Source organism: Dromaius novaehollandiae, chromosome 24 (assembly GCF_036370855.1).
Source record: "Dromaius novaehollandiae isolate bDroNov1 chromosome 24, bDroNov1.hap1, whole genome shotgun sequence".
NCBI classification, from domain to species: domain Eukaryota; kingdom Metazoa; phylum Chordata; class Aves; order Casuariiformes; family Dromaiidae; genus Dromaius; species Dromaius novaehollandiae.
This window is the reverse complement of record NC_088121.1, coordinates 7,846,622-7,859,448: the sequence shown is the minus strand read 5'-3', so window position 1 is coordinate 7,859,448 and position 12,827 is coordinate 7,846,622. Positions and strand designations below refer to the sequence as shown.

General features: G+C 75.5%; 1 protein-coding gene across 6 annotated transcripts in view; it reads right to left on the bottom strand.

Moving 5' to 3' along the window:
* HSPG2 (heparan sulfate proteoglycan 2) overlaps positions 1-12,827 on the bottom strand; it is a 33,519-nt gene that overhangs the window by 16,949 nt on the left and 3,743 nt on the right. For 5 of the 6 annotated variants that reach the window (XM_064525687.1, XM_064525689.1, XM_064525690.1 and 2 more), the window contains exons 2-42: positions 11,302-11,443; positions 11,123-11,215; positions 10,949-11,002; positions 10,757-10,866; positions 10,616-10,674; positions 10,369-10,529; positions 10,024-10,149; positions 9,591-9,875; positions 9,387-9,506; positions 9,185-9,316; positions 8,216-8,360; positions 7,395-7,546; positions 7,170-7,316; positions 6,760-7,100; positions 6,476-6,672; positions 6,248-6,395; positions 5,951-6,165; positions 5,797-5,855; positions 4,903-4,970; positions 4,671-4,811; positions 4,420-4,590; positions 4,157-4,336; positions 3,960-4,078; positions 3,772-3,883; positions 3,561-3,674; positions 3,356-3,483; positions 3,169-3,255; positions 3,047-3,096; positions 2,885-2,964; positions 2,669-2,809; positions 2,398-2,589; positions 2,235-2,327; positions 2,056-2,136; positions 1,737-1,967; positions 1,529-1,642; positions 1,301-1,428; positions 1,132-1,218; positions 964-1,022; positions 721-885; positions 528-638; positions 352-452 (exon numbers count right to left, since the gene is read on the bottom strand). In XM_064525687.1, the coding sequence (XP_064381757.1) occupies positions 352-452; positions 528-638; positions 721-885; positions 964-1,022; positions 1,132-1,218; positions 1,301-1,428; positions 1,529-1,642; positions 1,737-1,967; positions 2,056-2,136; positions 2,235-2,327; positions 2,398-2,589; positions 2,669-2,809; positions 2,885-2,964; positions 3,047-3,096; positions 3,169-3,255; positions 3,356-3,483; positions 3,561-3,674; positions 3,772-3,883; positions 3,960-4,078; positions 4,157-4,336; positions 4,420-4,590; positions 4,671-4,811; positions 4,903-4,970; positions 5,797-5,855; positions 5,951-6,165; positions 6,248-6,395; positions 6,476-6,672; positions 6,760-7,100; positions 7,170-7,316; positions 7,395-7,546; positions 8,216-8,360; positions 9,185-9,316; positions 9,387-9,506; positions 9,591-9,875; positions 10,024-10,149; positions 10,369-10,529; positions 10,616-10,674; positions 10,757-10,866; positions 10,949-11,002; positions 11,123-11,215; positions 11,302-11,443 (5,439 nt within the window). The remainder of the gene's footprint in view (positions 1-351; positions 453-527; positions 639-720; positions 886-963; positions 1,023-1,131; positions 1,219-1,300; positions 1,429-1,528; positions 1,643-1,736; positions 1,968-2,055; positions 2,137-2,234; positions 2,328-2,397; positions 2,590-2,668; positions 2,810-2,884; positions 2,965-3,046; positions 3,097-3,168; positions 3,256-3,355; positions 3,484-3,560; positions 3,675-3,771; positions 3,884-3,959; positions 4,079-4,156; positions 4,337-4,419; positions 4,591-4,670; positions 4,812-4,902; positions 4,971-5,796; positions 5,856-5,950; positions 6,166-6,247; positions 6,396-6,475; positions 6,673-6,759; positions 7,101-7,169; positions 7,317-7,394; positions 7,547-8,215; positions 8,361-9,184; positions 9,317-9,386; positions 9,507-9,590; positions 9,876-10,023; positions 10,150-10,368; positions 10,530-10,615; positions 10,675-10,756; positions 10,867-10,948; positions 11,003-11,122; positions 11,216-11,301; positions 11,444-12,827) is intronic. The other variant, XM_064525688.1, reaches the window with a different exon arrangement.

The window sequence follows — 12,827 nt, the reverse complement described above, 5'->3', positions numbered from 1 at the left end:
TCTGCATGCCCGGGGAGCACCCAAGGGTGTCTGCGTGGCCAGGTGGTCACCCAGGGGCGCCTGCATGCCCGGGGAGCACCCAAGGGTGTCTGCGTGGCCAAGTGGGCACCCAGGGGTGTCTGCATGCCCAGGGAGCACCCAAGGGTGTCTGCGTGGCCAGGTGGTCACCCAGGGGTGTCTGCATGCCCGGGGAGCACCTAAGGGTGTCTGCGTGGCCAGGTGGTCACCCAGGGGCGCCTGCATGCCCGGGGAGCACCCAAGGGTGTCTGCGTGGCCAGGTGGTCACCCAGGGGTGCCTGCACGCCCACCGCGGGGCTGGGGACCCCGGCGCTCGCCCTGCAGCCCCCTCACCTTGCTCTTGGCCGTGCAGATGAAGGTGACGTCGGCCCCGGGCTTCACCCGCTGCACCCTCTTCTCCTCCACCGTCACCGTGATGGGCTTGCTGGGGGCTTCTGCGCCGAGAGGCAGAGGGGTGAGCCCCGGCCTCCGCCCTCCCGGCGCCCGCGCCCCCCTCCCCGGGCTCCTACCGGTGACGATGACCTCGGCCCGGCTGGCGTTGCTGTGCCGCAGGTTGCGGCAGGAGCAGACGTAGACGCCGGCTTCGGAGGGCTGGATGCTGGCGAAGTGCAGCTCCTCGCCTAGGGGCGCGGGGGGGGGGGGGTCAGAGCCGGCCGCCGAGGTGCCCCCCGCCCCGGGGCCGCCCGCATGGCCCCCCGTTACCTTCGCGGCGGCTCTGGGCGCCGCCGGGCAGCGGCCGGCCGTCTTCCCGCGACCAGTAGTAATAGAAGGGGGGGTCGCCGCTGGCCTGGCAGTGCAGGGTCACCGGGCTGCCCTGGGCCGCCGTGGTCCTCGGCGGGTGGACGCGCACGGCGAGAGGGCTCCGCTCTGCGGCGGGGACAGCGGCGCGGGTCAGGGCGGGCGCCGCGGCCCCGGCGATGCCCCCCCCCAGCCTCCCCGACTCACCCACGGGCAGGCACCTCTGCCCCCGCACGTTGGGGTCTCCCGCGTAGCCGGGCGCGCATCTGCGGGGAAAGCGGGGGGAACGGCGCCGGTCGGCGGGACGGGCTCGCCGGCGCCGTCACCGTCACCCCCGGGACCGCCGCGGCACGCGGACGCGGCGCCGGTACTCACTGCTCGCAGTACTGCCCGGCGTAGCCGGGCTCGCAGGCGGTGCAGCGGTACCCGCCGGCTCCCAGGCTCTCGCACGTCCGCGAGAACCTGCGGGAGGGAGAGGCGCTGCCGTGGGGGGCACCGGACCCCCCCCAGGGCGAAGCGGGGCCGCGGCGGCGCCCGGACTCACTGGTTCTCGGGGTGGAGCAGGGGGCAGGCGCAGGGCTGGCAGTCCTCGGGCGTGCCGGCCGTGGCGTCGCCGTAGAAGCCGGGCGAGCAGCGCTCGCAGGAGTCGCCGGCCGTGTGGTGCAGGCAGCCCTGCGGGGCGGAGAGGAGCGGAGCGGGGCGCTGGGCAGGGCGCCGCGGCGGGGGCACCGGGGGGGCCGCGCGCCAGGGCGGCGGCGGCGGGGGCACTTACGGAGCAGGCGCCGGTCTCGGGGTGGCAGGCATCCGAGTGGCCGTTGCACTCGCACAGCTCGCAGTGGCCCAGGTAGAGCCCGCCGCCGGTGCGGGTGTAGCCGGGGGCGCAGTCCTGCCGGAGCGAGGGCACGGAGAGGGATGCGGCGCCGGGACGGGACGGCACGCCGCGTGCGACGGCCCCCCCGGCCCCCCACCGCCCCGCTCACCTGGCAGGACAGCCCGCGGTAGCCCGGCGGGCACCGGCACTCCTCCACCTCCGGCGCCGGCGGGAGGCCGGGGGCGGCCGGCACGGCCGTCTCCATGCTGACGCCGGCGATGCTGGACGAGGCCGTGTTGGTGGAGTAGGTGGCGCGGATGAGGATTTCATCCAGGTCGGCCAGGGCCATCATGAGATGCTCCCGCGTGGCCGGCTGCCCGTCCGGGCGCTGCCAGTGTTGCTGCGGGCGGAGAGGCGGCGTCGGGGCCGGCGGGGGCGCGGGTGCCCGGGGTCCCCCCCCCCCCGCCGCGGCGCGCGCCCCGTCCTACCTCCCGAAAGACGACCTCGAAGGCCCGCGGCGCCCGCGGCGGCAGCTCGGGCTGGTAGGCCACCAGCGTGATGTCGTTGCCCTGCGGGTCCGGCGAGGAGGGTCACGGCGGGGCGGGGCGGGGGGGTCCGACCGCCGGCGCCCCACACGCGCCCGCCGGCCCCCCGCGGCGCCCCGTACCGTGATCTGGACGTCGGCGTCGGGCAGGGGGGCACCCCGGCCCCCGGGGGTGTAGGCCAAGGTGTAGCGCAGCCGCCCGCCGTAGGAGCCCACCTGCGAGGGGGGAAGGGGGTGAGGGGGGGCCCGCGGCGCCGAGCCGGGGCCGCTCCGGCCGGGACGGTACCTTGTCGCCCAGGTAGAGCTGCGGCAGCTGCCAGTAGTAGGACTTGCGGCCCAGCTGGCCGAAGCGGCCGTAGGTGAGCCGGGGGCCCTCGGCGCCCGTCTCCACGCCGAAGCCCGTGGCCACGCGGGCGCTGCGCTGCCGGTTGACCAGGGCGAAGCCCTGGAAGGCGCCGGGGGCGAAGGGGGTGCTGACCTGCGGGGAGAGGCGGGTGAGCGGCGCCGGGCGAGCGCGGCGGCGGCGGGGGGGCGGGGGGGACGGGGGGGGCCCGTACCGGGGCGCGGGAGGCGGCGGCGGCGGCGCACTGCTGGGCGACGCCCATGCAGAAGCAGGGCAGGCAGCCGTCGCGGTGCTCGGCGCTCAGGTGGAAGTGGCCGGGGCGGCAGGAGGAGCAGCGGGGCCCCTCGGCGTTGGCCTGCGCGGGACGAGGCGGGCGTCGGGCGGCGGTGCACGGCGCGGTGCACGGCGCGGGGCGCGGCGCCGGACTCACCTTGCAGCGGCACAGCCCGGCGGCGTCGCACTCGGCGCCGAGGCTGCCGCGCGGGTCGCACTGGCACGGCTCGGCGGGCTCTGCGGGCCGGAGGAGGGCGGTGAGACGCGGGCAGCCAACCCCTTCCCGGCCCCCCCCCGCCGCCGCCGCCGCGGCGCTCACCTCGGCACGGCCGGTCCTGCAGCGGGTCCCCCGCGAAGCCGGGCGAGCACCTGGGCGAGAGGGAGCATCAGCGCGGTGCCAACCCGCGCCCCCCCCCCCCGTGTCCCCCCCCGGCCCCGCACCTCTCGCAGAGGCGCCCGGCGTAGCCCGGGGCGCAGGCGCTGCACGTGGGCTGCCCGTCGGCGTCCGCGAAGCACGTCCTGGTCTCCCTGGCGGAAAGCGGAGGGCAGAAAGCTGAGCGGGCGCCGGCGGGGGGGCGCCGGCGGGGGGGCGCGGCGCGGTGGCGGGGCCGGGGCGGGGGGCACCTACTGGGCGGCGGAGGGGGGCCCGTGGCAGGGGCAGGGCTGGCAGTCGGCGGGGGTGCCGCGGGTGGCATCGCCGTAGTAGCCCGCCTGGCACTTGTCGCACTGGGCGCCCTCGGTGTGGTCCCGGCAGTCCTGGCGGGGGGGGGGAGCCGGGGTGAGCGCGGGCACGTGCCGGAGGCTCGGAGAAGCGCGGCACGGCGGGGGCTCACCTGGCAGACGCCGGTGTCGGGGTGGCACTCGTCGGCGTGCCCGTGGCACCGGCAGCGCTCGCAGGTGCCCAGGTAGAGCCCGCCGGCGGCGCGGGTGAAGCCGGCGGCGCAGTCCTGCCGGACGGAGAGCGGGGGCGAGGGGGTGGCATTGCACCCCCTGACCCCCCCACGCATGGACCCCCCCCCCCCCCGGGACCGCGCCGGCGCCCACCTGGCACGAGGGGCCGCGGTAGCCGTCGGGGCAGGCGCAGTCCTCCACCTCCAGCGCCCGCCGCAGCCCCGTGGCGTGGGGCACGGCCACGTCCATGCGGAGGTCGGCCAGCCTGCGGCGGGGGGGACACGAAGGCGGTGCCGGCTCTGCCCTGACGCCCCCCCAAACCCGCCGGCGGCCCCCGCTACCTGCTCTCCGAGGGCTCCTCCCAGTAGGACGCGCGGATCATGAGCAGGTCCACGTCGGCCAGCGCCATCAGCAGATGCTCCCGCGTGGCCTCGCGCCCGTCGGCCCGGCGCCACGCGTGCTGCGGGGGCACGGCGTGAGCCGGGAGGGGGGACGACACGGTGCCACCCATGCCGGCGTGCCGCCCCGGCGCTCTCACCTCGCGGAAAGGCACCACGACGGCGGCGGGGGCTCCGGGCGCCGGGGCGGCCGCGCCGAAGTGCTCCAGGGCGATGCCGTTGCCGCGCAGCAGCACGTCGGGGTGGCGCGGCAGCGGCCGGGCGCCCGCCGGGGCCTCCTGGCTCACGGTGTAGCGCAGCTCCCCGCCGTACGACGTCACCTGCGCGACGCGGCGTCACCGCGGCCGCCCCCCCCCGGGGGGCGCATCCTCCCCCCCCCGCCGCCCCGAAACCCCGCCGGCACCTTGTCTCCGGTGAAGCGCGGCGGCAGCACCCAGAAGTAGACGTCGCGGGGCAGCGCGTGGAAGGCGGAGAAGACCACGTCGTGCGGGCCGGCGAAGCGCACGCCGTCGCTCACCGTCCGCGCGTTGGCCAGGTCGGTCAGGCTGAAGGGCGTCCCGGGGGCGGCGCGCACCTGCGGGGGGGACGGCGGCGCGTCGCGGGGGGCGTCGGGGGGTGCTGGGGGGGCCGGGCGCCGCGCGGGCCCGGCGGTACCTGGTCGCGGTGCCAGGAGGAGCTGGCGCACTGCCGCGAGACGCCCATGCAGAAGCACTTGAGGCAGCCGTCGGGGTTGGCGTGGCTCAGGTGGAAGGCGCCCGCCGCGCACTCGTCGCACAGCCGCCCCGTCACGTTGGGCTGCGGGGAGGGAGCGGCGCACGGTGGCTCGACGGGGCGCTGCCGGTGCCACCGCCGATGCCGCCGCCGATGCCGCCGCCGCGCTGCCCACCTTGCAGCGGCACGTGCCGCCCGCCGCGTCCTGGCCGCCGCGCTCGTCGCACTTCACGATCTCCTGGCCTGTGGGTGGAGAGGGTCGGCGGTGGCACGCGGTGCTGTCCCCATCGCTGTCACCGCCCTCATCCCCGTCCTCATCCCGGTCCCTGTTCCTGTCCCCATCCTTGCTCCCGTCCCCATCCTCATCCTCGTCCTTGTTCCTGTCCTCATCCTGGTCCCTATTCCCATCCCCATCCTTGCCCTGTCCCCATCCTCATCCCTGTCCCCGTCCCTATCCTCATCCCAGTCCCTGTTCCTGTCCCCATCCTTGCTCCCGTCCCCATCCTCATCCCTGTCCCCATCCCTATCCTCATCCCAGTCCCTGTTCCTGTCCCCATCCTTGCTCCCATCCCCATCCTTGTCCCTGTCCTCATCCCCATCCTCATCCCAGCCCACTCTTGTCCCCATCCTTGCTCCCATCCCCATCCTCATCCTCGTCCCTGTCCTCATCCCAGCCCCTGTTCCCATCCCTATCCTTGCCCCTGTCCCCATTCCCGTCCCTATTCTCGTCCCCATCCTCACCCCAGTCTCTGTTCCTGTCCCCGTCCTCATCACCATCCCCATCCTCGTCCCTGTCCCCATCCCCATCCTCATCCCAGCCCGTTCCTGTTCCCATCCTTGTCCCCATCCCCATCCCTGTCCCCATTCCTGGCCCCATTCTCACCTCTACCCTCGTCCTTGTCCCCATCCCTGTTCCCACCCTCATCCCCATCCCTGTCTTCATTCTCATCCCACTCCCTGTTTCCATCCACATCCTCACCCCCATCTCCATCCTCATCCCCATCCCTGTCCCCATCCCCGTCCCTGTCCCCGTCCCCATCCTGGCCCCCGTCCCCGGGCCGGCGCTCACCGATGGGGGTGCACTTCCCTCCTGGCTGGATGGGGTCACCTTCGAAGCCCGGGGCGCACCTGGACGGGGCGGGCCGAGCGGTGGGACGGTGCCGCCGCCGCCGCCGCCACCCTCCCGCGCCGCCCCCCCGCCGCCCCGTCCCCGCGCCGCCCACCTCTCGCAGCGGCGGCCGGCGTAGCCGGGGGCGCAGGCGTCGCAGGTGGCCTGCCCGTCCGTGTCGAGGAAGCAGGACTCGGAGAAGCGCCGCGCCGGCTCGGCGTAGGGGCAGGGGCAGGGCCGGCAGGCCCCCGCCGTGCCCTGCGTGGCGTCGCCGAAGAAGCCGGCCCGGCACTTCTCGCACCGCGGGCCCTCCGTGTTGTGCTGGCAGCTCTGCGGCGGGGCAGGCGCCGTGAGCGCGGCGGCGTCCCCGTGTCCCCCCCCCCCCCCGGCACCGCGGCGTCACCCCGCTCACCAGGCAGTGCCCGAAGACGGGGTCGCAGGCGCTGGCGTGGCCGTGGCAGCTGCACCCGGAGCAGGAGCCCAGGTAGGGCCCGTGCGGCACGCGCTCGAAGCCGGCGGCGCACCGCTGGCACGACAGCCCCGCGTAGCCCGCCGGGCACCTGCCGAGACGGCAGCGCGGTGAGCCCCCGGCGAGCCCCCCGCCGCCACCGCCGCCACCGCCGCCGCCGCGGTGACCCACCTGCACTCCTCGACGGCCTCGGCCGGGCCCAGCCCGGCGGGCTCGGCACCGCTGACGTCCATGGCCACGGCGCTGAGCCCGGCGCTGGTCTGGCGCCCGTCGTACACCGCCTGCACCAGCACGGCCCGCAGCTCCTGCAGCACCAGCAGCAGCTGCTCCCGGCTCACCGCCGCGCCCGTCTCGTCCTCCCACTCGTCCTACGGGACATTGGGCGCCGTGGCAGCACGTGGCACTGCGGCGTGCCCCCGTCCCGTCCCGTCCCGTCCCGTCCCCGCGGCACCCACCTCGGTGAAGGCCACGCGGCGCTGGTTGAGGACGCCGGGCCGGGCGGGCTCGTGGCGGGGCCGCGCCAGCAGCTTGCGGCCGGCGCCCAGCAGCACCACGTCGGGGCGGCGCGCCGGCTCGGGCGGGCCGCGGCCCAGGCGGTAGCGCACGGCGTAGCTCAGCGCCCCGCCGTAGGCGTCCGTCTTGTCGCCCAGGAAGGGCTCCGGCAGGGCCCAGAAGGCGTCGCGGGCCAGGAAGCGCCGGGAGAGGTCGAGCAGCTGGAACTCCTCGGCGTCCGGCTCCACGCGCAGCTGCGGGGCCGCCGGCGCCGGGCCGCCCGCCGGGCCCGTCACCGTCACGCCTGCCGCGGCGGGGACGTCAGCGCCGCCACCGCCGCCGGCAACCCGCCGCCCCGCCGGCCCCCGCTTACCCTTGAAGTCGCCGGGGCGGTCGAAGCGGAGGTGGAGGCGGTGGCGGTGGCGGGCGGCGCCGCGGCAGGCGGCGGTGACGCCGAAGCAGAAGCAGGGCAGGCAGCGGGCGGCGGAGGGCAGGTGGAAGTGGCCGGCGGGGCAGGGCCCTGCGGGGAGGGCGGTCAGCGGGGCGGCACGGGGGGGCACGGCGCGGCGGCGGCGGCGGGGCGGGAGGGGGGTCTCACCGCGGGCGGGCGTCACGGTGAGCACGCCGTCGGGGATGCCGAAGACCATGCCGCGGGCGTTGATGGCCTCGCAGGTGTAGGCGCCCTGGTCGGCCTCCTTGACGTCGCGGATGGTCAGCGTGCCCTGCCCCTTCTCGCTCACGATGGACACCCTGCCGCCGGCGCGCCGCCATCACGCCGGGCCGCCCGCACCGCCCCGGCGCCCCCCGCCGCTTGCAAGCCCCGCCCCCTGCCGCAGGCTCCTCCCCCTAGTGCAAGCCCCGCCCCCTGCCGCAGGCTCCTCCCCCTAGTGCACGCGCCACCTGCCGCCACCACCACGCATCTCTCCCTGCTGCAGGCTCCGCCCCCTCATTGCAAGCCCCTCCCACCATCTCAAGCCCCTCCCACCACCTCAAGCCCCTCCCACAAGCCTCTCCTCATTGCAAGCCCCTCCCACCATCTCAAGCCCCTCCCACCACCTCAAGCCCCTCCCACAAGCCTCTCCTCATTGCAAGCCCCTCCCACTGCCTCAAGCCCCTCCCACAAGCCTCTCCTCATTGCAAGCCCCTCCCACCACAAGTCCCTCCTACCATCTCAAGCCCCCTCCTTGCAAGCCCCTCCCACCACTGCAAGCCCCTCCCACCACAAGCCCCTCCCCTTCTTGCAAGCCCCTCCCACCATTCCAAGCCCCTCCCACCACAAAGCCCCTCCCTCACATGCAAGCCCCACCCTCTCACTGCAAGCCCCTCCCCTATGTGCAAGCCCCGCCCCCTGCGAGCCCCGCCCCTTGTGAGCCCCGCCCCTATGTGCAAGCCCCGCCCCCTGCAGCAAGCCCCGCCCACCTGCGGCTGGCGGGGATGTGGCCCCAGTTGAGGCGCCAGGTGATGATGGGGGTGGGCACGCCGGTGGCGGCGCAGGTGAAGCGCACCGTCTGCCCCGGCACCGCCTGCACCGCCTCGGCCGGCGGCGTCACCACCTGCGGGGGCACTGCGGGGCGCCGCGTCACCCGGCGCCGCCACCCACCCCGCGCCCTGCGCCCCGCGCCGGGCACCGCGGCCGGCACCGCGCGCGGCACGGCGTGCTGCCACCATACCTGCACGGGGTGCGGCACGGCACCCGGCACGGGGTCCGGAGTCGCACCTGGCATGGGGTCCTGGCCCCGCGCCCGGCACCGCGCCGCACCCACGTGGGGTCCCGGCGCGAGGTCCCGTTGCAGGGTCCCATCATTGGGTCCCATCACGGGGTCCCGCTGCGAGGTCCCATTGCAGGGTCCCATCATGGGGTCCCATCACAGGGTCCCGCTGCGAGGTCCCATTGCAGGGTCCCATCATGGGGTCCCATCACGGGGTCCCGCTGCAGGGTCCCATCACGGGGTCCCGCTGCAGGGTCCCGCTGCAGGGTCCCATCACGGGGTCCCGGCGCAAGGTCCCATCACAGGGTCCCGTTGCAGGGTCCCGTTGCAGGGTCCCATCACGAGGTCCCATTGCAGGGTCCCGCCACAGGGTCCCATCATGGGGTCCCATCACGGGGTCCCGCTGTGGGGTCCCATTGCAGGGTCCCATCATGGGGTCCCATCACGGGGTCCCATTGCAGGGTCCCATTGCAGGGTCCCATCACGAGGTCCCATTGCACGGTCCCGGCACAAGGTCCCGTTGCAGGGTCCCATCACAGGGTCCCATCACGGGGTCCCATTGCAGGGTCCCATCATGAGGTCCCGCCGCAGGGTCCCATCGCGGGGTCCCATTGCAGGGTCCCGGCACGAGGTCCCGCCGCAGGGTCCCATCGCGGGGTCCCGCCGCCGCGGCACTCACCGCAGCCGACCTCATCGGAGCGGTCGGGGCAGTCGGGCTCCTCGTCGCACTGGTAGCTGGCGGGGATGCAGCTGCGGCTGGCCACGCAGGTGAACTGGTCCGGCCCGCACGTGTCCCCCGGCGCCTTGGTGGCTGCGGGCGACAGCGGCGGCGTCAGGCGCGGCCGGGCCCCCCCAACACCCCCCGGGGCCGCGGCACTCACGGCAGTCGCTCTCGTCCGAGCCGTCGCCGCAGTCGTTGTCGCCGTCGCAGCGCCAGAGCTTGAGGGCGCAGTGCCCGTTGCGGCACTTGAACTCGTTGGGCTCGCACGGCGTCGGCGTGCCTGCGGGGCGCCCGACTCACCGTCAGCGCCGCGCCGCGCCGTGCCGTGCCATGCGGACCCCCCCGGCGCGCCGCCGAGCCTCACCGCAGCCCAGCTCGTCGCTGCCGTCGGCGCAGTCCCGCTCGCCGTCGCACAGGTAGTCGCGGGGCACGCACTGCCGGTCGGCGCACGCCACCTCGCCGGGCCGGCACCGCGATGCCGGCACCGGTACCGTGCCCGCCGGGCGGCCGGTGGCGGGCGGCCGCGGCGCCGCGCTGGTGGCCGGCCGCGCCGTGCTGGTGGCCGGCCGCGCCGTGCTGGTGGTGGCCGGCGGCGCGGTGGCGGTGGTGGCCGGCGGCGCGGTGGCCGGGGCGGCGGCGTCCGGCGGGCCTGGGGGAGCGCGAGGGGCGGTCAGGGCGGGCGGGGGGCCGTGGCGGGGCGGGCGGTTAGCGCGGGGCGCCGGAGCGGTTAGAGGGAGCCGGAGCGAGCCGAGAGCGCCGAGGGGGGCGGCGAGGCCGGGCGGCCGCCGCCGGCTCACCGCAGCCCTGCTCGTCCGAGGCGTCGCGGCAGTCGGGCCGGCGGTCGCAGCGGTACGCCGCCTCCACGCACTCGCCGCTGCCGCAGGCGAACTCCAGGGCGCTGCAGGCGCGCCACCGCGGCGTCACTGCCGGGGGGGGGGCACCGCGGTCAGGGCCGGGCCCCCGCCGCTGCACCCCACCAGTGCACCCACCAGTGCACCCCACCGTTGCAACCCACCAGTGCAACCCACCGGTGCACCCAGCCACCACTGGTGCATCCCGCCACCGGTGCACCCCCCCACCAGTGCACCCCACTAGCACCAGTGCATCCTGCCGGTGCCCCCCCCCCCCCCACGGACGCTCACCGGTGCCGAGCCGGCGGAACTGGAAGCCCTCCTCCGAGGTGACGTAGGAGGCGATGGAGCCGCCGGCGACGACGGCCCGCAGCACCTCCCGGATCTGCCCCTCGTCGCCGTTGCCCTCCGAGCCCACGTCCAGCTCCACGAAGACGGCGCCGGCCACCTCCCTGCGGGGGGGGGGGGTGGGGGGGCTCGGTGTGGGCCGGGGGGCACCAGACCCCCCCTCCCCGCGGCCCCCGGCCCCGCTCCTCACTTGATGAACACCACGCTGACCACCTGCTCGCCGGGGATCTTGTAGTACTCCGACTCCAGCTGCGGGCGGAAGGGGGGGGGGGTCAGCGGGGCCCCCGGGACTTACCGGGACCCCCCCCCCCCCGCCGCCCCCGCCGCTCACCGTATCCACCACGGCCTCGGCCACCTCCCGGAACTCCTCGGAGGCGGCGTCCTCCAGCCGCGGGCCGTAGTCGATGCTGCGGGTGAAGTTCACCAGCGCCCGGAAATAGACTGCAAGGGGGGGGGGGGGACGCGGGGGGGTCAGCACCGTCCCCGAGCCCCCCGCGGTGCCCCCCGCCCCGCCGGCACTTACTGAGCGGCCCGGCGTCGTCCGCCTCGGGCCCCGCCATGCCCGCCGGCACGGGCGCTGCCCGCCGCGAGGAGGAGGAGGAGGAGGAGGAGGAAGAAGAGAGCAGGACAGAGCAGGCGGAGGATGAGCGCGGCGGCGGCGCGGTGACGCCGCGGCACCCGCGCGACGTGCCCCTACCTGTGGGTGCCAAGCCGAGGCCGGGCACGGCCAGGGTGGGGGTCTCCGCGCCGTCGAGCGAGCCGGTCCCGCTGCCGTCCTCACCGCTGCCATCTGCGAAACGGGCGCCATGAGCCCCGGGCGGGCGGAGCGGAGCGGGGCGGCTCCGCGTGCGTCGTCCCCCCGCCGCGGCGACGCACCGCCCGAGGCCTCCTCGGCCAGCAGGTCCTCGTCGTCGGAGAGCTGCGCGTAGTAGCGGCGCCCGCGCCGGCCGCCCACGCGGTCCGCCTCGGTGTCCTCGGGGAAGGAGGTCTCGCGCCGGCCGGCGGCGCCGCGGCCCAGCTGCGGGGCAGAGCGGAGGCCGGTGAGGCCGCGGGGGCCGCCGGGGGGGCCATGGGCGCCCGCCGCCGCCGGCTCCTGGCAGGGCCCGGGGCCGCATAGCTGCGCGGTGCGGTCATGGGCGGCGCGGGCGGCGCGCGGCGCATGAGCTCATGCCGCCGCCGGCCGCGGCCGCCCACCGCATTCCTGCGCCCCCGGGGCCGCTCGCAGCTGCCCGGGGCGCTGGGGGCAGCGCCGGAGCCACGCACCGGTGCCGCCGGGCGGCCGTGCTCACGCCGGGGCGGCTGCGGGCGCGCTCGCGCTGCCGGACGCACGCAGCGGCGCAGGGCTGCGCCCGAGTTTGCACTGCTCAATGCACGCACGGACACGGGGCTGCGCGTGCGCTCACACTGCTGTGTGCACGCACCGATGTGGGGCTGCGTGTGCGCTCACACTGCTCAATGCACGCACCAATGTGGGGCTGCACATGCGCTCACACTGCTCAATGCACACACTGATGTGGGGCTGCACATGCGCTCACACTGCTCAATGCACACACTGATGTGGGGCTGCGTGTGCGCTCACACTGCTCAATGCACGCACGGACACGGGGCTGCGCGTGCGCTCACACTGCTGTGTGCACGCACCGATGTGGGGCTGCACACACATCTGCACTGCTAAATGCACGCACCGATGTGGGGCTGCGTGTGCACTCACACTGCTGTGTGCACGCGTTGACATGGGGCTGCGTGTGCGCTCACACTGCTGTGTGCACGCGTTGATATGGAGCTGCACATGCGCTCACACTGCTAAATGCACGCACCGATGTGGGGCTGCACATGCGCTCACACTGCTAAATGCACGCACCGATGTGGGGCTGCACATGCGCTCACACTGCTCAATGCACGCACCGATGTGGGGCTGCGTGTGCGCTCACACTGCTCAATGCACGCACCGACACGGGGCTGCACGCGCGTTCACACTGCCACGTGCACGCACTGACATGGGGCTGCACGCGCGTTTGCACTGCTAAATGCACACAGCAACGCAGGGCTGCGTGTGTGTTCACACTGCCACATGCACGCAGCGACACGGGGCTGCGCATGTACGTTCACACTGCCACATGCGCACACTGGCACAGGGCCCCAAGTGCATTTGCACTGCCAAACGGCTGCACCAACACGGGGCTGCGCGTGTGCGTTCACACTGCCACATGCACGCACCGACACAGAGCTACGTGTGCATTCGCACTGCCACATGCACGCACCGACACAGAGCTACGTGTGCGTTCACACTGCCACATGCACGCACCGACACGGGGCTGCGCGTGCGTTCACACTGCCACATGCACGCACCGACACAGAGCTACGTGTGCGTTCACACTGCCGTGTGCACGCACCGACACGGG